General features: G+C 36.2%; 1 protein-coding gene across 1 annotated transcript in view; it reads right to left on the reverse strand.

Annotated features, from left to right (window-relative positions):
• The window catches only part of CTNNA3 (catenin alpha 3), a 367,000-nt gene that overhangs the window by 35,054 nt on the left and 305,211 nt on the right, over window positions 1–26,735 (reverse strand). Inside the window, 2 exon segments of the mRNA XM_065746949.1 lie at window positions 5,331–5,402; window positions 25,169–25,191. Of these exon segments, the coding sequence (XP_065603021.1) occupies window positions 5,331–5,402; window positions 25,169–25,191 (95 nt within the window).

The following is a 26,735-nucleotide window of genomic DNA, read 5'->3' on the forward strand; positions in this document are numbered from 1 at the left end:
ATACAGCAAAATTTAATGAAGAGATAAAGCTATCAGCAGATAATTTCAAAAACACAAATCATAATGCCACTTCTGCATCAACCTTCACAGAAAAGGTTGACTTAGATAAGACAATTGCATCATATTAATCTAACTCATCTCTGTGCCAGGGAAACAGGCCTGTAGATGACGAAACATGCCATGAATCTGGGCTACACTAGATTGTGTCACTGGTTCTTATTATCTAAACAATCCTGGGAAACATAATCTATATGTAATTGGCACTGAGTGGATGCAACACTCATTGAAAAACTGTTCAGATAATACATGTCAGGAAATCACTTGAAGTTGCAGGGTCTATCAAGTGAAATTCTGAAAGGACCTGCTGCAACTCTGCAGTTATTCAGTATTTTCACTTATAGTGTGTATGAAAGAACTGCGAGCATGCACTGCACATGATGGTATAAGAGGTCTAGTTTGACACGTAAAAGACTTGGTTTACAATCCAGGGTGTTCTTTGCTCCTTGATAATTCTTAAATGATCACTATTTCAATAAAGGAAAGAAATGTAGCAAGTTGGAGAGGAAATTAAATGCTTTTGACAGATCATGATTCTGGATAAGGAACCTTTTTTCCATGTACTTTATAAGTATCAGAATTACTATTAGCAAGACCTACTCAAAATTACAGAATTGGCATTATGCTTGAAATTTTGACGCTAACATTTCCAGTGTCTATGCAGCTTTGCTAAAAATTAATCTTAACTACTATTTTACATTTGCCTTTTCAATATCAAAATAGCAAAAGCTTGCTGTTTATGTAGGCCAGCATTTATATTAACAAAGTGACTTTAGATGTGAATTCTTTCTAACTTGAAGAAGAATAGTTGACTCATTTCCCTTCCATGTATTCCCTTATGTCAGTAGCCCTGTCAGCCACTGGAGCAAACCTTGTTATGGAGTGCCAGTCAAAAGCACAGCCAGCCAGGCAAAAGAGATGACTTCCACTATAGTTAGCACTATTCAAATCCTCACTCTGAATACGGTGTGCAGGGCTTCACAATGTAAAGAGGATGTAACAGAACATGAAAGAATCCAGACAGCAACAAAACTTGTAAAAGGGGTGGAATGCGTGTCCTGTGAGGAGAGGCTGAGGACATTTGGATTCTCCAGTCTGGAGAAAAGAAGACTCAAAGGTGATCTCATTGCTCTCTCCAACTACCTGGAGAAGGGAAGTTCTTCTCTCTGGGAAACAATAGCAGGACATGTGGTAATGACCCCAGGGGATGGTTAGACTGGACATTAGGAAAAATGTGTTTACCGTGACAGTGGTCAAGCCCTGAAATGGGCTTCCTAAAGGAGTGACTGATGCCCCATGTCTGCCAGTGTTCAAGAGGCACATGGACAATGCTCTCATCACTATGCTTTAACGTTTGCTTAGTCCTGAAGTGCTCAGGCAGCCATACTAGATGATCTCTGCAGATACTTTCCAACTGAATTATTCCATATTTTCTATATTTATGCAAATGTCAATAGGTCATCTTAATAGATAGTAAAAAAAAAAAAACAAAAAAACATTTTCTCAGAGAGTTCGGTAAGACTTTTATGGATGTCTTTTCAAGACTGAATATATTTTTAGATATGTAATTGTAAATTGCCCTTATTAAATATTAAATTTTTAGATTTAACTGAATTAATTATTAAATATTAAATTAATATTAGACATTAAAATTATTAAATGTTAAACTGTATTAAGTAAGACATAATACGAAGAAGAAACATAAAACAAGAAAATAATTCATTTTGGATTTTCTCATTCACACTATCTCACACACACTGAGCCTACTCTTCATCAGCACCAAACCCTTGTACAAACATAACATGCAACAAATCTCTATAAATGTAGATCTTACTCTCAGATATTTTTATTTATGCGTTCATGAAACAGTCTGTGAAACTCTGAGAAACAGTGTGGGCTGTTGGTTGTCTGACAGCAGTTTTGCTTTTGTCATCTGGAACTGGATTATGCAAACGTTAAAATATTTTGCCCATTCTTCAGTATGATCATGTAACCCACACTACTAGCTTTAAAATTAAGCTAAGCTATTCTCTTTACTAATTTAATAACTTCAAGCCCTTAAGCTTTCCCTTGGCCTCAGAATGCACATTTTCTACTAACAGAAAATTTACTGGACAAATAGTTACTTGACCTTCTATTCAACTCAAAACCTGATGATGATTAAGTCACAAACTACCTCTCACTGATCACAATGGCATGAATTTCCAAAACAAAATCTGTGTGATAAATTTACAAAATAATTACACAAATTAGATACAAACACCAGAGGAAGAACACTTGTTATATAGTAGATCCAAATTTCACAGTACAATGACTGTATTGGTCCTTCGATCAAGCAGCACATGATTTTACAGTAGCTGAAAATTTGCTCCTAAAGGGAGGGATATAAAGCAGTGCTACAAATAATAATTAGTATTGCGATCCAGTTTAATCACTGACAGATCTCACAGAACACGGCAGAGGTTAATCTGCATCCCACCATGTGGGAAGGTGGCATAAACACTGTCATATTCATTTTAGAGACTTGGAATTATCTGACGAAAAGACAATGAAGTAACACTTCCAAGATTACCTATGTAGATACAGTCAGGAATACCAGCATGAGGTTAAGCCTGTAAATATTATATCCTCTCTCTAAATAGATATTCTAGAGAAGTATTAATTAATAATGTATCAATTTTACCTACATTAAGAAAAGAGATTTCTGAGTTAAGCTGTAGTTGTTGTTACAATCAGTGAATGCATATCCAATATGGTTTTACATGCTTTACATATGATGAGAGAAAGGAAGGACTATTTTCCAAAGATACTACTTTCCTGTTGGGAGCATTGAGAAATCTGACATATGAAGAGATGCAAACGCTCTTGACAAAGCAAGTGAAATCAAGAGTGCTGTTATCCAGAACTAATATGGAGAGATGTGTAAATAAAATTGACTTAATATACTGGAAACACTCAAGAGAAAGAACTTAAGCAGGAAACAAGGCTACTCGCAACCTTGCCATACCACTTCTGGAATGCAGTCATTGTTACCACTGCACCAGAAAGGCTCACTATAGCACAAGGATCCACTGCCTTGGCCAATTAGTATATAAATAATCAACCCTTGTCTAAACCTCAAAATCTGTCTTCCCTACGCAGAGCCTCCATCTTGCTTAACATGTTCCAGGAATAGATCTTCAGATAAAAACATCAAAAAGCCTACACCAAACAAATCACCCATGTTTCCTTCAGCAGATGATAGATTTTGTCAAACATTTACCTAAATAGACTATGAAAGTTTCTGTCAACATGTTGATGTGATTTGAGAGAGTATGCATCTTATTTAGTCAGAGCTCATGATTTCTATTAAATTTTTTGATGATGTGCCGTTCACGACCCTTACCACAATCTGAAATCTAATAAAGTTGTTCCCAATTAAAGAATGAGAATCAGGTATTAAGCAATGACTACTAAATAGATGCTCAAAACATTTATATTTATGGTAATTGTATTATGTGGGGGAAAAATTGAAGAAAACAAAAAAAATTATTTCCAATACTAATAAGCTACTGTTTTTTCAGACATTTGTGCCAGCCATGGTTTGGCAAGAGCTATTTATGGTGAGGTTTCTTTCCAAAGAAAATTCCCCTTAAAGAAGTACTCTGTTTCATCTGAAACGTGAGCATGGGTGTGTAAATGATATATTTTAAAGCTTTAGTGGATTTTTTGTTATTACTATAGGACAGCAAATATCTACAAACTACTTCTTGTATTTTCTCAGTGAGAGAAAACCTTCAACTGCATTCATTATGAGATATTTATGAAACTATTCAGCATATCATCTACACACGTTCCAAACAAATCTACATCATCTTCAAAATGTTATTTTTTAAGGAATGGTTCACTTTTCTTAACCACAAATTTTATCCTGTACAGTGAGCAAAATTCCTTCATAAACGTTACACTTCACACCATATGTTCTAAGAAACAATTGATGACAAATGATGGATATATCTATACAAAAGTAAAGAAGTTTTCATGGGTTTCCTGGAGAAAAAAAAAGATTAAAATTCCAGTCACACTAAATACATTGTCTCTCAACATAGCCCATTGTCAAGAAAAAGCCTTTTTTGACTAGATTTCTAGATTTGTTAATGTGCTATGAAGAAGTACAAAAGGTATCACAGAATTCTGCTTGAAAACAAAATACAGCCAAAAAAAAATCCTTAATTTTTTTCTTTTTCATTAAATAAAATACTGACCTAATTTTACTCAGTGTGTACTCATTTACTCATTAATTTGACTAATTTTAAGAAAAATGCCACTTTATTGACATCCCTGTTGTATTAAAAGTTTGGTATTTTCCAACTAGCTGTATTGCTTATAATGTCTATTATCACAATAATACTAGACTAAACCAAGTGTGAGAAATCAGTTATAGCTTTAGGTAGTCTAAAAACAACAAATGAAGTTGATGTTTCTGGCCCAATGGGTCTTACAACTTAAAAGCTGTGAACAGTTTTGTTGAAACACTATTTAAGATGGAAATGCAGATAAGAGTAATGCTTGCTAAACATGCCATTTTTACACCGAAAAGCTTTGTGGTACTCCAGAATGTTCAGAGACTCTTAAAAATGTCCAAATGTACACAATAATCAGTAATGTAGTGAAGTTCTCAAGTTGTACGACATAAGCAGCAAAGCATCATTCAGAACTTCCAGAAATACTTAATCTAATTCTCAAATGCTACGTTAAGTTTTGCATACTTCCTTGTGAGTTCACTGATCAAGTAATACAGAATTTTCTATAGAAATCTATTGAATTGATTCACACAGACTCTCAGAATAAGTTTGTAACTCATACACAGCAGTGACTAAGATTGCAGATACATCCCTTTTTCTGTGCAGGTGCAGTTTTTCAAATTAGAGGTTATATTTGGTTAACACGCATTGAAGGCTTCAGTATGACTCAGATATATGAATTACTAATATCTTAACTTCTAGTAGATCAAGCTACATTTACAAGACTATAACCTATTACAGTTTTATCCAGAAGTCTAACACTTTTTCTAATCTACTCCTTCCCTATATATTTATAAATAAATTGCATGGTCTTATTTTCTCTCATGTCATACCAGACATATACCCTCTACAAATTTTCAGGTATCTATTAAGAGTCAAACAATATTTTAATGACTCACTGCATGACTTTAAGAGGCTTCATAGGAATAGTAATCCAATAGCACCTGTTACCTCATCAAACTGCTTTTTAAAAACTGAGGTAATACATACCCTGTCAGTTCTCTCTTCTGTCTGAATACTTGTGCGACTACATGCATCACGATCTTCTTCGAGGAAAAAGTGCTGAAATGTTATTCTCTCTTATTAAATTAAAAGATTACAATATTTATTATATTAAAAAATGTTATTAAATTTGGAATTAATGCCAAATGTTATAAGTTGGTATAAGAGAATGTCTGACAAACAAAAAATAAGTCTTGCTGTAGAACTGCAGTTTACTTTAATAATTAAAATCACATTCAGTCAGACAGATGTGAACTAATCAAAATAGCCATGATAACATTAAATTGACTCTTACAATTAGCACTTAGGGAATTTATTTAATATTTACATCTCATGCCATTGTTGCTAGCAAAAGCATATTACAAACAGACGTTTATGTGACCAGAATGCATAAGTTTGTTCTACCTTCTCTTCCCTGTATAGGAACACTAACGTGCTCTCTGTAATACACAAATGTAACTGAAAGAGATCCAAACTGCTCATGTTTGGAGTATACCTCTGACTTTATTTGCAATGTACATACTGTACTGTACATACAATCTGAAGAATCTGTACTGCTAACATTTTTTTATACCCATTTTTTCAACTATACATGAGCAAATTAATGAAAAATGCTGTTTTCCTTATGATAAAATATATTTTCTGTATGACTGAAGTCTTGAACTTTATTTTCTACTTCCCATTTACCAACCTGTCATGAAAAAAATTTTTTGCAGTTCTGAATTTTTACCATAAGTAACTTAGCACGATGAACGTGGCTATATGTAAGAGACACCTAATAAAACATTCGAAGTGCAGCAGCACTCAGTGAAGCACGCAGCATTCAGAGTTACAAACTATTTGAAAATTAATATTGAATCTGTCAACACAATGGTATACTCTGAAAGCTTTCTTTTGGCTAAAGGGATTCACATTTTAACAAAACAAATTTACATGTAAAATCCAAACTGAATAAAGAACTGATGATTGATCTGCTGTTGGATCATCTACTATCAGCTTCACCTCTAGAGTTTCATGCCATTCTTCATACCTCATAAGCCTCATGTCCCAAGAGAAACATGAGAGGATAAGGAGAGGATAATAAACCTACCAAAAGACATGCAGAAAGAAACATCCCGAAAGTCATCATCACTTTTACCCAATTTCCAATCACATCAAATGTATATTTATTTAAACCAGAGTTCCTATGTTTTTTCATCTTCTCATTTTTACTGGCAGGTTATATATAATCAATATTTGTTGAGAAGAACACTATAGGGCTTGTTGCAACCTAGTTATTGGAGGCGATGGTTTTACAGGGTTTTGTTATTATATTTTTAGGTCAATAAAATAGTAGTCACGCTACATTAAACTGCATAAATCCACTTGCATACACTCCAGTCATTTGGGAAAGTATCTCTGTGACCATCTGTGAAGGACAGAACTAGTTGGGCTAACATTTGACCTATTGTGTCTTAATCTCACGCCAGGTATACACATAATCAAAGAATCTCATCTCCTTCCTTTATATTGAAGCATGTCAACATTGGGTGGTATAGGTGCTACTAGACTGCAACATCAGCCTTGAAACAAGGTTTAAGTAGCACACTCGTACTTCAAAGCACAGCAGATTTCACTCACTGAACAAAATAAGGGTAATTTCAATGAGATAATATTATAAGAAATAAACAACTCAAAGCTGTTGCCCAGGCTCACAGAAATACCACCCTGATAGTGAAAAGTGTGACCAGGCATCCTAAAGAAAACAGGGAGGCAGTCATTTTTGGGGTTGAACATAACTCACTTTACCTGCACACACTTTAATGGTAAAGGAGGAAAAAAGAACATTTTCTTTTCAGGCAAAGATTATTGGTGTCATTAAGTATTTTCGTTTTTTGTCTTGATATTAAACATAGCGAGAATTTCACACAATCCAAATGTTACTGGCCTGTAATTCTCAAAAATTCTGGACATTTGCAAAAAGCCTTTGCTTGATCCTCACAAAAATACATTCAAATATGTCCCCACATGTTTAAGACTACGATCATGTTATTACTGATGACATTTTACACAGACAGTAAATGTACATTCCTTTCCACATTTCTTTATTTCTAATAAATCTGTGTTATCACTGGTTTTGGTACTGAGGACTCTAAATTATAGTCAAGTCTAGTATTGATGACTTTTATACTGCTTTGATACAAAGTCAACACAATAAAGAAAAAATTATCACTCTTCTGATGAAAAAACCTTTACATTTGCTTTACTAGTACAGTTTTATAGAGAATAATAAAACTGAGTTCTGGCCTTAAGTTTTACATTTCTGCCAGTCTTTCAAACTGCGTGCAAGCGTGCTCTTGGGCTTACTTGCTTCTCAATTCATGCTTTGTAAAACGATGTGTCTGAGTACTTTTTATGGAATTTTCTCCAATAACACATTTTCATATGCATACCCTCCTCGCAGATGATTATCCAAACAACTTTACACAGATCATTCACTTTTAAAGGTCACATACACTCATAAATCCTGCAAATAAAGGGGTCTCTCTTTATTCTATCTGTGCAAATACAGTTATTTGTGGTATGTAAATTCTAGAACAGCAAAAAAGAAATGCTTTACATGAACTCTACTAGGGTCAGAATTTAGTACATTATAGTCTGCACTGAGAACAGAATGGTTTTTAAAGAGATTATCTGCTCTACTCTGAAAATTTGACTAATGCCCATACTGGAAAATTTCATCATGTCAGGAATCACGCCTTTCAGGGTAACAATATACAGCAGATGTTTTGCAAACGGGCTCTTGACGAATATTTAGCTGGTGCATGCTATTTTACATGTTATTCACATTACCACTATCGCTACATACTTAATTTGGCCAGATGACAGGCTGCCAGAGCTTTGATACTCTTGAGGGAGAAGAATAAATTGCAAGTTTAATTTATTTTTCCTAATCAATTTATTAATAAACTCATAATTGTTGGCATCTATTTCTAATTCACTGAAAGCACTTCTCAGATTTTTGCTAAAAGGGATTACTTTCAGTGTTACTTCGGAAAAAATAAAAAACAGCATTTTAGGGCAAATTAAAAATTCAGTGTTCTTATACTGTCAGTATTATTATATCCTCCTGTTTATCATTAAACAAGATCATACATCTATATTTGGAATCTTTTATTGGAACATCCCTTCAGAATATCTTTTTCATATTGTTTAAGATATTATGGATGTAAACCTGACGCAATCATTCAAATCAAGGACTAGGACTTTGTCTCTGATAGCAGTGCTGTCAACCTGTCGGCAAGGAATTTATCATCAAGAAACAGTTAAAATATTGTCCTGCCATATCCTGTACATATCACAGACAATTAATCTTCAAACGCAGGTGATAAATGGTTCTTGTGACTAACAGACAACTGTGCAAATAATTTTTATAGGCTTAAGCTGTAATTTCCATTAAGAGTAGTGAAGAGAACAAAAACTTCAGCGAAGATCACTGAATTCAGTAATTTCTTAATGATAAGAATAAAAGATCTTCAAAACATTAAGATAAAAATATTTTCAACAGAAGAATTATCAGCTAGATCGTGTTATATGGTAAAGAACTGAGGTTTTAATAATAATGAAGTATGGCACATAAGATAGCTTTTCACTACTGGATTCCAGTCTTTTTTTTTTTTTTTTTTTCCCAGTGAATGTTAATCCAGTTTACAACATTCCACTCCAAGAGATTAGGACGAAAAAGGTAAGATTAATCACCATTACAAATGGCTAGACAGATCAGGAATCTGACACTAGGCGACAGTCCCTGTGTTATCAGTTCTCAATGAGAATGAATTAAGATTTTGCCTATGCTGTTCAATATCTTTATTGATGATCTGGATGATAGAATTGAGTGAATTCTCACTAAGTTTGCAGATGACACGAGGTTGGCTGGAAGAATCCATCTGCCTGGGGGTAGGAAGGTTCTACACAGGGATCGCTGGGCTGAGGCACAACAAGATCAAGTGCTGGGTCTTGCACTGTGGCAACAACAACCCCAGACAACGCTACAGGCTTCGAGTAGAGTGGCTGGAAGACTGTAGAGGAAACAGACCTGGGGGAATCAGTCAATGCATGGCTGAACATGAGCCAGCAGCATGTCCACATGGCCAGAAGGCCAATGGCATCCTGGTTTGTATCAGAAATAGTGTTGCCAGCAGGAGCAGGAGAGCAATCGTCCCTCTGTACTCAGCCCTGATGAGACTGCAACTCAAGTATTGTATTCAGTTCTGGGCCCCTCACTACAAGAAAGACACTGAAGCCCTGGAGCACGTTCAGAGAAGGGCAACAAAGCTGGGGAGAGGTCTGGAGCCTTATGAGAAGGCCTTATAAGGAGAAGCTGGGGGATTGCTCAGTCTAAAGAGGAGGCTCAGGAGTGACCTCATCACTTTCTACAACTACCTAAAGGGATGTTGTAATGAGGTAGGTGTCAGCCTCTTCTCCCACGTGACCAGCAATAGGACGAGAGGGAATGGCCTCAAGTTGCACTAGGAGAGATTCAGGTTGGATGCTGGGAAATAGTTCTTCTCCAAGAAAGCGGTCAAGCACTGGAACTGGCTGCCCAGTGAGGTGGTGGAGTCACTGTCCCTGGGAGTTGTTCAAGCAACATTTAGATGTTGTACCGAGAGTTTTGCTCTTGTAGGAAATACTGGTGATAGGCGGACGGTTGGACTGGATGATCTTGTAGGTCTTTTCTAACCTTGGTGTTTATAGGATTCCAAACTAATGGTCACTTTGGTAAGTGGCCTGAGAGATAGGAAGGATGTGAGCACAGGGATGCAACCAAAAGGTTTAAAGTGAATTTTTGAGAAGAGCTTTCCAAAAATCCTAAGTGGAAATTGGGAAATTACCACTGCTTAAGAAGTAGGTGCTGAAACTCAGTGCACCTATTTTCTATCCCGTTATATCACTTTTACTGAAAACCTTCACTTTAGTTCACGTTTTGTTCTTTCCTTCCCTGAGTTTGGTTGTTCCTCTTGGAATAAGTATGCCACCCTAACATAATGCCTATAAGGCTTTGAAACAAGACCCTGAAAATGCTGAGTTAGTTATGCTATCGAAATAGGACATTAATATTTTTGAACTGTAAGATGTTAGGGGAAACTGACCTCCTTCAGTATCTGCATACCCAATTCATTAGACACACTGTATGTGTACATAAAATAAATGTCAACATTTCATGCAAGACGTGTCTGAACATCAAAACTAGGAATGGCACTGCACTTATTAGGGTAATTTTTCAAGATAATAAATTCTTCTATGGGTTTCTGAGGGCTAACTTGGGAACTTGGAAGCCTGTTTCCAGATATTGCACGGAAAGATTGAAAATTTTCAATGAAACACATTTTCTATGATATTTTACAAAACAATGTAAAATCCCAAATACCAACAGAAAACATACTCGAGTACAGTTATAATGTGGCTCCAGTCAAGGAATATCCCTACTTATAGTTACTAAGTAGAAACTTCACGACATTACTTACAATTTTCCATTTTAAATTCAGAGATTAATAATTACAAAATATATTTGAATATTTGTTTTCAATACAAGATATCTCTTGCTTTGCTTTCTGAAAACATATTCTATCTCCTCTACAGGGTTGACAAACAGCTGCTCCATCTAGTGGGAAGCTAATTATGACATTTAATTTATAATGGAAATATTTTATAGTAATTTATAATGGAAATAAGTCTTAAGACAGTGAAAAGCCAATTTGGTAGTTGTTCTCATTTTTGCCACAAAACCTTATAAAACAGAGACCTAGAAATTTTATTGTTATATTTGAAACAGAATACTTTACTTCCAAACATTATTCCGACTATTGAAAATGAGAATAGAGCTTGTTTTTCTCTATCACACACACACATATGAATAAGTACTCTAAAACATCATTACTGTAGGACTGACAAACTCCAGAGGCAACAGAAGAGATACTTTGCATTGTAGTCTTCAGAATGTCATGATGGTTCCCATTTTCAAAAAAGATTAGAAAAGATAACTGGGAAAGTGCAGTCCACTCACTGTCACTTCATTCTCTGAGAAAATCTTAGACTCCTCTTAAAACACTCTTCTTGGCACATGAAGAACAAAGCAGTGACTGTGAACATGTAAACAATCAAAACTGACTTATCAAGGACAAACAATGCCTCAGCAATCCGTATGCCCAATCTGTATCTGACAAACTGTCTACATTTCTGGGTGACAGAAGAACAATGGATGCCGTTTAGAAAGCCTTTTTTTGTCCATCTCCCATGTTTTATAATGAAGCTCTGTTATTAAGCTCTAATGGACAAAGAAGTGAATGGTTAAGAACTGCTCAGATGACCAGGCTCACAGAATTCTTAAGTTTGTTCTACCCAGTGGCTGACAGCAAAAAAAGTACCACAGGAGGTCTATCCCAAGACCAGTTATATATGATATTCTTACTATGTCTGGAAGAGGTGATGGAGCGCACACTCAGGGAGTTTACAGATGACATCAGTTTGGAGGACCAGTGAATACAATTAGGAATAGGTCTGCCATCCAGCAACAATTGTAGGAAGGCTTGACAGGAACTTAAAAAAAAATTCAAAAAGAAAACTGCAAAGTCCAGCAGCTATGAACGGAGAACTCGTAGCTACAAACAAAAGAAGCTGTGGACTGTCTGTCTGAGGATCTCATCAGCTGAAAAGGGCCTGGGGATCCTGGTAGACAGCAAGCTGGATGTGAGCCTGCAGTGCGACCTGGCAGCAAGGAACATTAGGAGAACACTGTATGAATCACAGTGCGGCCAACAGATTGAAGGAAGCAATAACTCCCCTTGCTTGGCTCTTACTAGAAAGCCCTTAAAACATTGCATCCAGTTTTGGCCCTGTTTGAGCTTACTTCTGCCCGAAGGAGTTGTTTCGTGGCATATAACAGCAGCAGCCCTGCTGCCATGAACAAGTCATGAAGAAGATGGAGCTAGACTGTATATAGAAGAGCATGGTAGGAAGATGAAGGTCAATAGGAATTAACTTGAAAAAGAGAGGTTCAGGTCACAAATAAGGAAAATCTTGTTCCCACAGGAGGACAGCCCAGCAGTGAATCAAACTGCCCAGAGTGAATGTGTAACTTTTGTCCTATGAGATTTCCAAGACACAACTGATTGACACCGTGATTGATCACTGAGGAGTCCTATGGAAGGCAGATGAACCCCTAGTATGAAAAAAGATTTGAAATCATGCTTTGACCTTCATGAACATGTGATACAGCCTTCCAGCCTTCCTTCCTGCAGAAGCTCCTTTTCCTGCTAGGAACATTTTCCATTTTTCATGGAGAAGCCCCATTCCCAAATTCAAAACTAAAAATATGTTTCAGACTCCCGTAAAATGTAGGTAAGAAAAATGAAACTGCTTTCAAAAAAAAAAAATCATAGTTCTGTTAAAAGTAAAGAAGAATACAGTGAAGTGTGATTATTCAGTGTTTAAAAACTACAGGAAATAAGAGAAAATACACACATTAAAATTCTACAACCAATTTATGAGATGATTAAAGCCAACAGCAGCCTCTGCACAGAAGACTTTTCCCTAAAATGTCAAATACATAATTTCTATTAAGTGAATTATGCTAAGTGATCATTCCAAAGAAATAATGTAAAAAATTTGTTGGATAGATAGATGCATCCTTTAATAAAATGTTTCACATAAGAAATGTTTCTCCTTAAACTGGAGTAGAAGAAATGATTATCTAGGACCTGAAGATTTCCTAGAGTCTTGAGTGTCAATTGACCTTCTCTACTATCAGACCTGCAAGTAAAATGTGTCATCTTAAAGGTGCATGGAACAGACCTGTCAGTCAAATCTTGTGCACAACTATAACAATGCAGACTCTAACACATAGACTAATTCTGAACACACAGCCACCACTTGCTAAAATCCCTTCAAAGAAGTCCCACCTTTAATTATTCCTAAGTAGATTCTCCAAGTGGAATTAAAAACAGAACAAAAACAATTGAAAATATTAGCTAGTTCAGTCCTCATTACTCCTGCACAATAATATTTATTAGATCATTTTGTTATAATTACTAAAGGTTGCATGTTTTACCATCACTAATACATTTACTACCGCATGGAAAATATTAAGTTTTGTATGCCTAATTATTTTCTAAATTGGGAAGGCATTACAACAAACTTTTATGAAAGAAGGCAGCAAGGACCTTCAACACACCACATGAGAAATGTATCAATATTTCCCCTCTGCATATTTTTTCACAGTACAGCATGGCAGGCTTCTTAAACAGTCTCTTTTGCTCAATGGAAATGGAATGAAAGATATAAACGCAGACAAATAAAATAAACAGATAAAAATGAGGAATTGTGAAGAAAGACATAAGACCCTTAATATCCATGACAGTTTCACAAAATCTGTCTCATATTTTAATTGTGACTAAACTGAGTCTTCCCCCATGCTGTTGAAGCTTAATGTCTTTCCAACTATTCATTATGAACATGTGGAAAAACATTTTATACTTTACTGTGCAAAAAATTTTTACATATTTTAAAATGGTTATAATATCTTTACCTCTCTCCTACTTTTGCTGTGTTCACTACGCTAATTAAGACTAACCAGTTCAGTAATTTCCTCATAGCTCACATTTTACCTTAAAGCTGTGTTCCTGAAGTACAGAACCCCCAAAAGAAACGTATCTGACTGAACAGGAGAAATGTGTGAAAAAGAAGACATTTGCCAATCCAGAAAGGAATTATGTTTGTGACCATAACAGTTATCTGAGCAGAAGTATGAATTCTAGTGACTGTTTAAGGATGTGAGCAAATCTTTAGAGCCCTAGTTCCAATTCCATCCCTCTCTAGAGAATGCTCAAGCTGCTGATGTGTAGTCTTGCCTCTTCCACCCACTGTACCAGAGCTTCAGGTCAAATGAGCTCATCCTCAAGTCCATAGTACAGAGGTTTCCAAAATATGATCTATGCATCACTGCTTCTACACTACTTTCAATACTGTAATACACTCAATCAGGAATTTCAGTAGAAATCCCAAAACACCATGCTCTAGGTTACAACAAAATGATGATTTCTATCAACCACTTTATGGCAGATGTTCTCGTTTTGATGGGTTTATTTCATTTGTTTCTAGATATAGCAATCACAGTTCCATTTTTAGAAAGATAAGGCAAAGGATCAATTTCTTAATAACAGAAGTTCAGGGCTACAGAACTGCCTTAAATCTTTCAAGCCTTTAGCAAAGTCATCTGGTCAAAGAGAACATGGAAACTACTTATCATCAAGATAAGTATTTTCACGAAATTGCCAACTGTTTTAAATTCCTTTCTCAGAGAGCAAGATGGCTGCTCTGGATTCCATCCTGTTTTGCTCAACATCTTCCTCATCTTATATGGGAAGGTAAAGCAGAGTTGTGGATTTAGCTCTGGAGAATAGACTGATAACAGTCATTGTTACATGTGGCTTATTATCTTCTAATCTACATCCATATTCCAACCTAGTTCTTTGTGTTTATATTTTCACTTTTATTAAGACTTTCTGACTTGGATCACTGGAGACCTCCTTAATGTCTTTTAACATACTTTAGTATCCTTAAATATCATACTTGACTACGTTATTTATTTTATCTAAGATGGAATTTGGAATTCATGCATTAGTTACCCTTTTCTAAAGAAACCGGTACCCTCTGAGAATTCCAGCTTTCACATTTTACAATAAATAATTCTTATACTACCTTAATGCCCAAGATTAGAAGTAAATCTGCATATACAGAAGACAAAATATAAGAAAAATTATAAGTGAGAAAATGAAAAAGGAATTAAAGAAGAATAAAAGAAGAGGAAGGGAAAGAAGTGAAGAAGATAGAAATAAACAATACCCATGCAAGTCAGGACAACACAATACTATGCCTGTGATGAACCATCTCCATTGCAGGAATACTATCTTGCCTTTATGGTAGGATATTCATGTTAGTTGTTGAGTTGCCCCAATATGTTTTTATAAAAAATAATAATAATATCCCTCTGTGAAGGATGCTATTTTCTTGCAATTAATAATGCTCTTAATGTTTTTCTTTTCCTATACCACAGATACATATATGAGCTCATCAATTTACCCAAGATTAAACAAAAACGAAGCATATGATATATCACAGCCTAAAAGCTATTATGTTGGGAGCTACTGCTTGCCAAACCTATGAGCTATCTGGCAATTCTACAAACTGTGTGTGTGAGTGAATCATTCTTTCTCTTATTATCTAAATTGCAGCTAATATTTGCCATTGAGTTTTCTGGAATGGAAAATATCAAGAGAAAACGACGGTGTTAAATGATAAACTAAACACAGATTTAAATTTAATCTCAATTTACTTCCACCAGCTGAGAAATGTTAATTGAAGAGGCAGAAAACAGTCCTGTGAATTATACAGCTAGTATGTTCTACAAACAAATGAGGCAATTTCATATACAAAAAACAAACAAACAAACAACCACAATGAGTGGATTACATAATAACTAAAAAACAACAACAAACAGCCACAACATTGCCAGAATGGTCTTTTCATCCATGAAAAAAATAACTCTTTCAAATCCTTTCTGCAGTTAAAGGGCATATAGGGTGAGTCATCTGCTTTCTGATTGTAAGTTTCATATATGCAATAAAAGTAAATCAAATAGTCAAGCCTGAGAAGATGGAAGTTGTAAGACATGAATTTTAAAACCATATTAATGTAAAGGAATAGAGAAGGATAGCTTAATTTTTAAGCAGACACAATCTTCTCCACTGGGGATTGCTTCCATTTCAGAAATCAGCATTAATCTTATGTCCAGAAGTCTGAACCTCAACACAGGCAAGTGAAACCACCATTTGCTGTGGTTCTACCTAGCCCTGCTTTAGATCTGTTAAGATTTAAGAATGTAGAGTTGCCTCACATCTCCTTAACTGATTTCATAAGTTCATAAGTTCATAAGGTTGGAAAAGACCTACAAGATCATCTAGGCCAACCATCCTCCTATCACTATCTCTACCCAACTACTAAATTAAATCCTTTAGCACCTCATCTAAACGCTTCTTGAACAGCGCTAGGGATGGTGCCTCAACCACCTCCCTAGGCAGGCCATTCCAGTGCCTGACCACTCTTTCAGAAAAGAAATGCTTCCTCAGGTCTAATCTAAATCTTCCCCGGCGCAACTTGTGGCCATTCCCTCTCGTCCTGTCGTTATTTATCAGGGAGAAGAGGCCCACCCCCTCCTCACCACAACCCCCCTTCAGGAAGTGGTAGAGTGCAATAAGGTCTCCTCTGAGCCTCCTCTTCTCCAGACTAAACAATCCCAGCTCCCTCAGCCGCTCCTCATAAGACTTGTGCTCCAGACCCCTCACCAGTTTTGTTGCCCTTCTCTGAACACGCTCCAGGGCCTCAATGTCCTTCTTGTAGTGAGGGGCCCAAAACTGAACACAGTACTCGAGGTGCAGCCGTACCAGAGCTGAGTACAGGGGGATGATCACCTCCCTGCTCCTGCTGGCTACACTATTTCTAATACAGGCCAGGATGCTGTTGGCCTTCTTGGCCACCTGGGCACACTGCCGGCTCACGAACACCCCCAGGTCCTTTTCCTCTCTACATTCTTCAAGCCATTCTGCCCCAAGCCTATAGCATTGCATGGGGTTATTGTGGCCAAAGTGCAGGACCCGGCACTTGGTCTTATTGAACTTCATCCCATTGAGCTCAGACCAGCTGTTCAGCCTATCCAAGTGCCACTCAACCTCTATAGATTTTTTTTCAGGTAATCTGTCCTCCACTTTTCAAGGTCAATGGAGGATTATTATTATTATTATTATTTTTTTTTACTTCAAAGAATAATTTCCTTTCACAGTTCCTATTTTTTTTACTGAGTCTGTCTTCCAGCTATTTCTGTGCCTCCTTCCTTGATATGCCCTGCTTGCCTTCAATAACTGCACTCCAGCCTTGTGACCATGCATTTAAGAAAATGATCCAGTGATACAAATTGGGGGGAAAAAAAAACAACCAACCAACCAAAAAAAAAAAAAAACCAAAAACAAAAAACAACCACGACACATAAAAGCATTGGGAATATATCATTAATGGAAAATAACTGAACTGAAATATACTTATGGATTACACAATATTATAAAGAAAGTAAAACCAACAAACTACCAGCAGGAAAACAAATGAATAAATTCTACCCAAATCTTTTTCGCTCTCACATAGCTGCATCAGCAAGGATATGCTGACAACAGGACCAGGCCCTACACTCTTTTACCTCAACATCAGAGGAGATTACAGAACTGATCCCTACTTAAGATAGAAAATCTGAGGTCACAGTCCAGAACACAGTTAATTTCTACCTCTTTTTAAAATATAATTGCATCTTAGTTGAACGTAGAATACATTTGTAATGCAACTCCTCACTTACTGCTTCATGCTGAAAAGAGTGCACCCTACAAATTAAATGATTCAACACTGAAAACAATGGCAACTGAGAAATTCTTATCAGGCCAAGGACTATGCTGATCTCTATGAACAATAGATGAAATCTATAGCCAAATTTAAACTGTATATTGAAGATCTCCACCCAGAACTGGCAACAACGCTGACAGAGCAGATTTCAGAGTCAGAACTACTGCCTGAGTTATTAACTGTACTGAGAGACTACTGCCTCCATTTCCAGGCTTGCGTTTCTTAAACTCCAATAGACCACGTGGTGAGATGCATATTTTAATAATATTTTACTGAAGTATATATATGTGATATGTAACATTTTTCTGTGTCTTCTAGTCTTAGTTTTAGAAACTTAATCCTTTTAATAGAATAATACTCATTCTATTTCTGTGGGAATATATTTACATTAGACAGTAAGCACCAAATGGCAAGGGAGGAATACACACTCTTTCCTTCTTACAAAAAAAAAGAAAAAAAAAAAAGCCCCCAGCAAAGATTTTCATGTTCCAGGAAATACACTGCTTTATGCATAAGTTTTCAATGAGCCTCTAAACTTGAGCTACTAAAACCATTCTGGAAAGCTCTATTTTCCTGAAGGAGCAGGATATTATTTTGAATAATTAAATACATAAATATATGTGACATACTTGGAATAGAATTCAATCCCTTAAAACAGGAAAAAAAATCAAAGTTTAACATAGTATGTAACTCAAAATTCTTTATGCAATCCATTCCTGTACAAAACATATTGGCTTCACAATCTGAAACCAGTAAACCCAGTAGTAAGAAACATAATGGTAAGGAATGCAACAATCTGCTGCCTACAATTAATTCACAGCACTGCATGATACCTAAGGCTGTAGGTCTTGGGCAGAAAACAATGCAGATCTGCCAGGATGTATAATTGCAAATTTATATTGCAATGGTTACAGTACACAGTTCACATTTCAGAATTGGTCCTTTATCAGAATTTCTGAAATCATTCACTATGTTTTCTATAAATACCCATAAATCATTTTTAAAAACAAACAAATAGCAAACAGCACACCTTTCCCACTAGCTGATGCTTTAAAAACTGGAAACCTAAGGTAGATCTGAAAAAGTATTATTTTTAACTGAAAAAAATAATATAGAAAAGAAGATGGGTCAAAGACTCATGTACTGACTAAAAACAATTATATATAAAAACAAGAAACAAAGGCAAAGTATAAAAACCTAGGAGTTGCATGCAATGTAGCAAGTAGCTCACTTTTATAAATAAGAGCCAAATAAGAAGCCACTTAGTTCTTGTAAGTTTACTAGGTCTATTAGTTCAGCTAGTTTCAAGTAGCTGAAATACATGCAATTTCATGGGATTTTATGAACGCTGCTTTTTAGATTATACTTTGTCCTCCATATAGTAAAAGTACGGGCTCCTCAGGAAGCCCTGAAATACGTAAAAGACACTCTCACCCTTCCAGAGAACTGGAAACTAGGCAACAAAGAAAGAGAACATAGAAGGAAGAATTTCAGTCATCACTTTGGCTAAAACATCTGTTTTGAGCAAATTATTTTACTGTAATACTTTCTAAAAAGTATTAATCCTGAACCAATGTTTGGTTGCGTACTGTATAAACACAGAGCAAGGTGATTCTGTTCCCCCATAGGAAGACCATCTAGAAAACTAAGTAGAAGACTGAAAAAAACCTTGTCCAGGAAAGAGGTGAAATCTCCAACTACTGAAAACTATATTTGTGTATTTTCTATTATTTTAAAGATCAGTCATTACATATTCTAATTCTTCAAGTATCAAAAAACCTATTTGAAATTAGGAGGCAGTAAAACTACGCAAATGGCTGGAACACGGGTGCAGAAGCAGCAGTTGAAGGATGTACAACAAAGTAAAAGTTTACAACTCGGTAGTTTGAAAGTACAAGAATACAGAACAGATGCCAGACAGTTTATGTTCAATATATTTGTTCAAAAAAAATCTATAAATCCTCAACAATTCTGTTCACTCTACATCAATGGTTTAAGCTGATGGAAAGGGGCATCCATTGTTTGAGAGAATATGCCATGGTGGAAATGTTACATGACCCAGGATTCAACCATGACAAAAGGAGACCTAAAAATGTGGGAGCAGAAGGACTATCCTGCCTTGAATGAAATTATCACAGAGTTGTAAGGATTGGAAGGGACCTCCAGAGACCACTGAGTCCAACCCCCTGCAAAGCAGGCCGCACAGTATCCAGGCAGGTCTTGAATATCTCCAGAGAAGGAGAATAATGTTAGAATGAAAGCCAAAGCACAAATACATCTGAGATTAAAAGGTTGAGCATCCACTATTTCTTCTTATGCCTCGCTCCACCTGTCTGAGATGACAACACACCACCTGTTTCTAAAATCAATAATTTAATCTGTTGCTATTTTTTTCCCCAACTAACAAAGTTTTGAAAGTGACAGTGAAATCACAACAACTCTTAAGAACAGATATTCATAGCAATTTGCAACAATTCCAAACTCCTCAGACAATTCTCAGGGGAACAACTTGCTCGCAAAGACAATGGGATGAAACTTTCATGAAAAGACAGAGGGTGGGATTTATTTACAGATGCATTATTGTGCAGCTTTTTGCTCTATTAAGCATCAAGAACAGCAATACTATAGCACAGAGAACCATAATGGTCACTTGATTTGTGGAAGATATTAAAGGCTTTAAACTAATGAAAGTAGCAGAAAATCAGACCCTTGAGTGTTTTTTATGTGCTACATAAACCTGAAATACAGGCAAAATGCTGCTTCTAGTAGCTTTCTAGAAAACACAAATCAGCCTTATTTATTTGGGAATACAAACTGGCCTGGTACTAAATGGAGATTAGCATTTAATAGAATGACAGCATGTTAAATTGAAATGTGTGCAGACTATGTCCCAAAACTGTTGCAGTGCAGAGCATTTTCACAGGACATCTGCAAGGTAAAGTCGTAATAACTGACTTGAGTTTATGGTTCTAATACACATGTATAATATAAACGAGGACGTATTTCTACAAATGAATAATTGAATCACAGAGTTGTAGGGGTTGGAAGGGACCTCTAGAAATCACCAAGTCCAACTCCCCTGCCAAAGCAACTCCTTAGCCTAGGTTGCACAGGTAGGCATCCAGACAGGTCTTGAATGTCTCCAGAGAAGGAGACTCCACCACCTCTGTGGGCAGCACCAGTGCTCCGTCACTGCACTGTGAAGATGACCTCCCACATATACTGTGTGGTAAATAACACACATTTCTTATCCATGTATGCAGATAATTTAATATATAAAATGGAACCTATATGGGACAGAGCTTTGAGTTATTTTTCCCCATGATGGTATCTCCATGTTGGAGATCCTATTTAGAAATACCAGCAAACCAAGTAATGGGGTGGGGAGAACAAGCTGCAAGATTTTACTTAACAGTATACATATTTGATCTCGTTGTAAGTGGTTTAAACTCACCTCATTTTGGTGTTCATGAAACACAATAAACAAGATTTCTGCAACATAAATGCAACATTCCCAGTAACACTTTTTATGTGACTCAGGATACAAATCCCAGAATGGAGCAAGTATCTACACAGCCTTAAGTCAGTCTAGCAATTACCAGCCTTTAGCCAGCTCATTCTACCTTATAGAGCAATCTAGCAACTACGTAGTGCTGCATTTTTTCTAGTTTAGAAAAAAATTTTTTTCTAAACATTTTTTTTAGTTTAGTCCTAGTTTTGTGAATCCTGAAGAACAATGCACTAAGCATAAGAATGCTACACATTTTGCTTTCAGATACACAGGCTATAGATGATGAGATTAAACACAGAAAACAAGACCAGCATGTAAGTAAACAAATTTAAAGTGATTTGCAGAAGAAAATAGAAACCACTGCTTTGTTGCTTTTTTTTTTTTTTTTTTTTTGTATGTAAAGAAAAGCTTGAGATTGCATTTCAAAACAGATAACACAAAACAATGTGGGGAAAAAGAACTAACAAAGGATAAAACAGTGGGGAGATGGGAGAAATGGACAAAGGACACTAAATAGGAGAAAGTTAAATGCAGAACTCAACCACTCCTTAGGTATGATTAGTTCTCAGACATATCAAATGGGAACTTTCTGCTCTGAAAATGTTAAGAACTGCTGAATCCCTAACAACAACGTGATTTCTATTTTGCATAAAAAGCACCCAAAAATGTTTGACACAAACAGGAAACAAAAGAGCTAAAAAACTATCCAACTGTATAAAAACCACTTCCCTGAGAAATTAATAATCACATCATCTAGAGCATTATTAGGTCATAATCTGTCAGTCATGAACCCATTCCATCTTCCAGGGGACAGAAGAGTGGAAACGACGACAGTTAAATCAGTAACAGAGGAGATGTCTTTTCAGGTAACTTCACAGATTGTTTACAAATGGAATAATAAAAAGCCAACAAGCAAGGTCACAATTTACCCTGATGTAAATTTATATCTTATTTTAAAGATACACTATGTATGTCTCATTCCCTCCTGGTATATGCACTTACACTGCACTGCAATTAGAAAGTTTTCTGGAGTAGTACCTTTCAGAACAGTGCTCATCTTTAGATACCATCAAAGAACAGAGTGGAACTGTCACAGTTCTGCCTTGGTTCCACTTCCATCAGAAATGATAATGAATCAGGTTTAATTATTAACAAACAACTGAAAAAAGAATAGTATGCATGGGACAGGTTAAGTAGTCTTAGGCTGAATTTATTTTCTATTCTACACTATGTACTTCCAGCTTGAACTCTACAGCAAAAAAATTACTCAAATACATACTGAAAAATGTCTAGTATTGACTCTTGGAATGAAGGAATGCCTCAGAGATCACACACAGATACATCTTAAACAAGTTCACATTGTCAGTACCACTGTTTACTTTGATACAGATGTTTTCCAAGCAGCTCTAGGGTTACTCAATCACAAGCAAAGGCTTACAAACTGGTAAAGAGATGTGTGCTATTTTTGACAGTCAATGTGTTGGAAAGGGCAGAGGATGTGCTGTAATTGCGTCAGCCCATTTTTTGTGATTCTGCTCATAATTATATGTGGGAGGGAAGGGTAATGACTCCAAGCATATCCACAAATAATTCCTTCACTGACCTTAAAAACCCCACTGGCAAGCTCAGTGAATCGATCAAGCCTTAAAGCAGAAGCTCAACAACACCAAGGAGGCCCTGTGCTGGACTGAAGTATCTGTATTAACAGTCATCATCAGATGACAGGCATTTCTGAAATCAATTTTAAACAACACCAGATATTACATCCTTCTTCAGTCACACACCATCAAAATACATCAATCTCTGGATGACAGGACTGATAGAATAAGTAAGAAAATCACCATTTGAAGAAGGTAGGGCATGGAAGTATCTGCTTAATAACTAGTGCAAAGCATATCCTTCCCTAAATAACGAGGGTAGAAAATCCTCTCCTGGTAAAGATAAAAAAAAAAAAAAAAGACGACAAGATAACAAGTACTGAGTACATCTATATCAGACGCCTATTGTGCAAGGGAACACAAGCAAGAGTATACAAGAAAGTCTCTTTCAGCCAGGTAAGCTGACAAGGAGCTGAGGAAAAAAAAGGCCAGTTCTGACCTATTTAGGTTAGAAACAGCAGAAGGTGATGATGAAAGGTGCAGGTCCACTTGCCTTGCTAATTATTACTGTACAAATTATTCCTCTTCTGCAGCTGGTGTAGGATAGAAAGAAATTAAGAAATAAGCATTTAACAAGTTTCCCAATATTTACTTGTAATAAGTTAGCATGATTCATAAATTTCAGACAAATAATAATGAAGTTTATCTGGTTAATATGAACTCTTGTCTTTTCTCCCTGTGAGGTCTCACAGCTCTGTTTGAAAAACAGGCAGTTGTAGAAATGCAGTAAACATGTTTTTCTAATTAGTTTCCCTGCTTTATTTTCTCTGTCTTTTAAACTGTGGTTCAATTCATATGTGCTATTGCCTGCATCTGACAGGATCTAATTCATTCCTACTACTGAAGTAAAAACAGGTAGAAAATCCTGCGTGTGGAGGATAATCCTGTCATTAATAAAAGCAAAAATACAATTTAAAAGAGTCATTAACTGGCTGAAAATGAAACAGGATGACAGGAAGGTTTTCATCACTTGCCATCTTCCTTTCCATGTCTATGTTCTGAATTTTCTTGCAATTCTACTGGATACGTAAGACCAAATTCTGCCATGACGAGAGAGATCAACTGGACTGAAGAGCTCAGTTTCCTTATCAGTGAACTCTTCCACAATTCTTTAAAAAGAAGTGAATTACTGCCTGCACTCAGGGTGGGAGAGATGATGATGAACAAGGCGCAGAAAACAGCTGCTCTACATTAATGAAGGTACAGTCTGCAAAAGAAACACTCAAAAAGCCTAGCACCATAAACTCTGAGGAAATCTGTAATCACAATACTAGAACTGTGAAGGAAACAGCACACAGCACCCATGCAGCAGAAAAGGTCTTTAAAAAAATGAAGGTCTTAAAAAAAATGGGGGAAATGCCCAATTAGATAAGAATCTCAAAAAAAGTCTCCCATCTCTCGTAAAATCCGGGAATAGGAGTTCATTCATTCACTGTTTCCATGAAGACAGATTATTAAAAGTATATGTAGTGTTTATGAACATTTTGCCATCCTCTTTCTATCTGGAAAACTCCCAGCAGTCACTTTCTGATAAAACCAAAGAACTCCATGAAACTCAAAACGTGGAGAATTCTTTTCCACTCCTGTTCATGTCTTGATGTCAGATGACTTTGTCACCACTTCAACTATTTGAATTTATTGTACGCTTGTAGTCACTACCTCTCTGCATTGTACCCCATCTCCTAATGGGATATTATCAGCTGTTACCTCAAACCAGCTGTCTCATATTATTCAACAAACTTCATTTTCATATAGAAGCTCATTTTTATTTCTTTTTTTTTTTTAATCAAGCCTTAACATTAAGCTACATTTCAAAATTCCTATCTCAAAGATTGCCCATCTGTTTCCTCTGTCTTTTCCACATACGCTTCACATGGCTAAATTCTGTCTCTTATCTACCCCAATCATTGCAATGCACTGATAAATAAATTATCTAGATGTTAGTGTGCAAAATCAAGTTACCAGTGCCTTTACAATTCAGCAAAAATCCAACACTTAAAGGATCATGGAAAAAAATAAAAAATAATATAAAAAAACAACAACAAGGAAGGTGTGGTGCTAATAAGCACATGCAGCTATATGCCCTGGATCAAACAGCTGATAATTTCAAATTAACAGCTACCAGTGGAGAAATTCATCATCCTTGCAAGCAAAACCACAGAAAGCATCTTAAAAGAAGCATCTTGCAGTTCCAGAGGCACTTCTATTAGAGCTCATCGGTGCAGCACACCATCTAGCATTTAGTTGCTCTCTAGTGTTATGCACATTATACCTGTAGGACAGGAATTAATATTTTATGTATCTACAGTTAGGCTTGGACCTTGAAAAGTGTATCTGATAATTTGCAATAATAACAGTATTTGGCAACATTTGACAGTTAGGGACAATATTCTAAAAAACATTCACTCTGTGTAATTACATGCTTGAAATGCTTCCTGAGGAACCAATCTGGTGAGTTTCCGCTTTTACTTTGATGTCAAAAAATCCCCCCCTGCGAATCAGCATCCTTGTTAATTTACATTTCCAAATTATATTTTGATCAACAATTTCTTTCCTTGATTTATTCTTGAAATCCCCTGTGATCAGCTGCACACTGTTTTTTGGCACTGTATCAGTGAGGCCCTATAAAAATTGGCCCCAGAATGCTTTTATTTCTTCACCTTGGCTGCTGTGCTTGCAGCATAGATCTGAATAACCATCAGATTTACTAAAGCTTCTTATAAGCAGATTGAAATGAAACCGACACTGCCTGGAACGTATCTAGTAAGGAATGCAAATAAATCTGCACTCAAAAAAAAAAAAAAACCCCAAGAAAAAAAAAAAACAAGCAAACAACAACAACAAAAAAAAGAAAACAACAATGCCATGGTTTTCTCAGCTCACTTTCTGTGCCAACAGTCAGCATCTCCACAGGATGGTAGAGTAGCTGACTATCATTTCACCAAACCTCAAAAAAACCCTCTCATGAAAAATGGCACTCATTAAGTAGAAAGCTGCATATGTTCTGTTTAATGAGTTAAACTCCTTTTATTTTAATCTCCTGTGCTTTTGTCGTGGCTTTGCAATTGTTGATGATCCATCCAAATTTAGTTGAATATGCTTCAAGCCACATTGCTTTCAAACCCATACACACCTATTGTTTAGGATAATAGGAATTTCAATAAAGGCTGAGGGATGCTGTTATCCAATTGGCCATAACTGCCTCACTTAGGAGAAGAGGCATCTGCTCTTTGCTATCCATAGCTTTAAGTTTAACCAACAACATAATTTCTGATACCTTGGATTTTTTTTTTGCCTTGACAAATTATACTTGCAAAGCAGAAGTGGAAGACAGACCTGGTAAGAAACCTTCATATTAATACTGTGCATTTAGGTGCTGTGCAGTGATTCAGAATTTTATGGATGTAGTATACCCTTACAAAGCACACTTCCACACGCTTTTATGTATTATGCATATGTACAGCTTCTTCAGATCAAATTATTTTCCCCTCAAGCACAGAAAGAAGTAGAGGGGACATAACATCCTTTCCTTTTTTGAGTGACTATCCAGATAGATACACACATCATTCAGGACTCTGGAATACACGCTCAGACTTACCTACAGAGGAGTGTCTGTCTTCACAGAGACTACAAATGAAAATTTGTTACACTGCTCAATTCATTTCTCACAAATGAAAAACTCTGTAAAGATGGGCTCAGTAATAATCAGATTGTAAGGAGTTTAAACTCAAGAAGACTGGACATATA

Source organism: Cyrtonyx montezumae, unplaced genomic scaffold (assembly GCF_038088225.1).
Source record: "Cyrtonyx montezumae isolate F1298 unplaced genomic scaffold, pur_monq_1.0 scaffold_4, whole genome shotgun sequence".
Classification (NCBI taxonomy): Eukaryota; Metazoa; Chordata; class Aves; order Galliformes; family Odontophoridae; genus Cyrtonyx; species Cyrtonyx montezumae.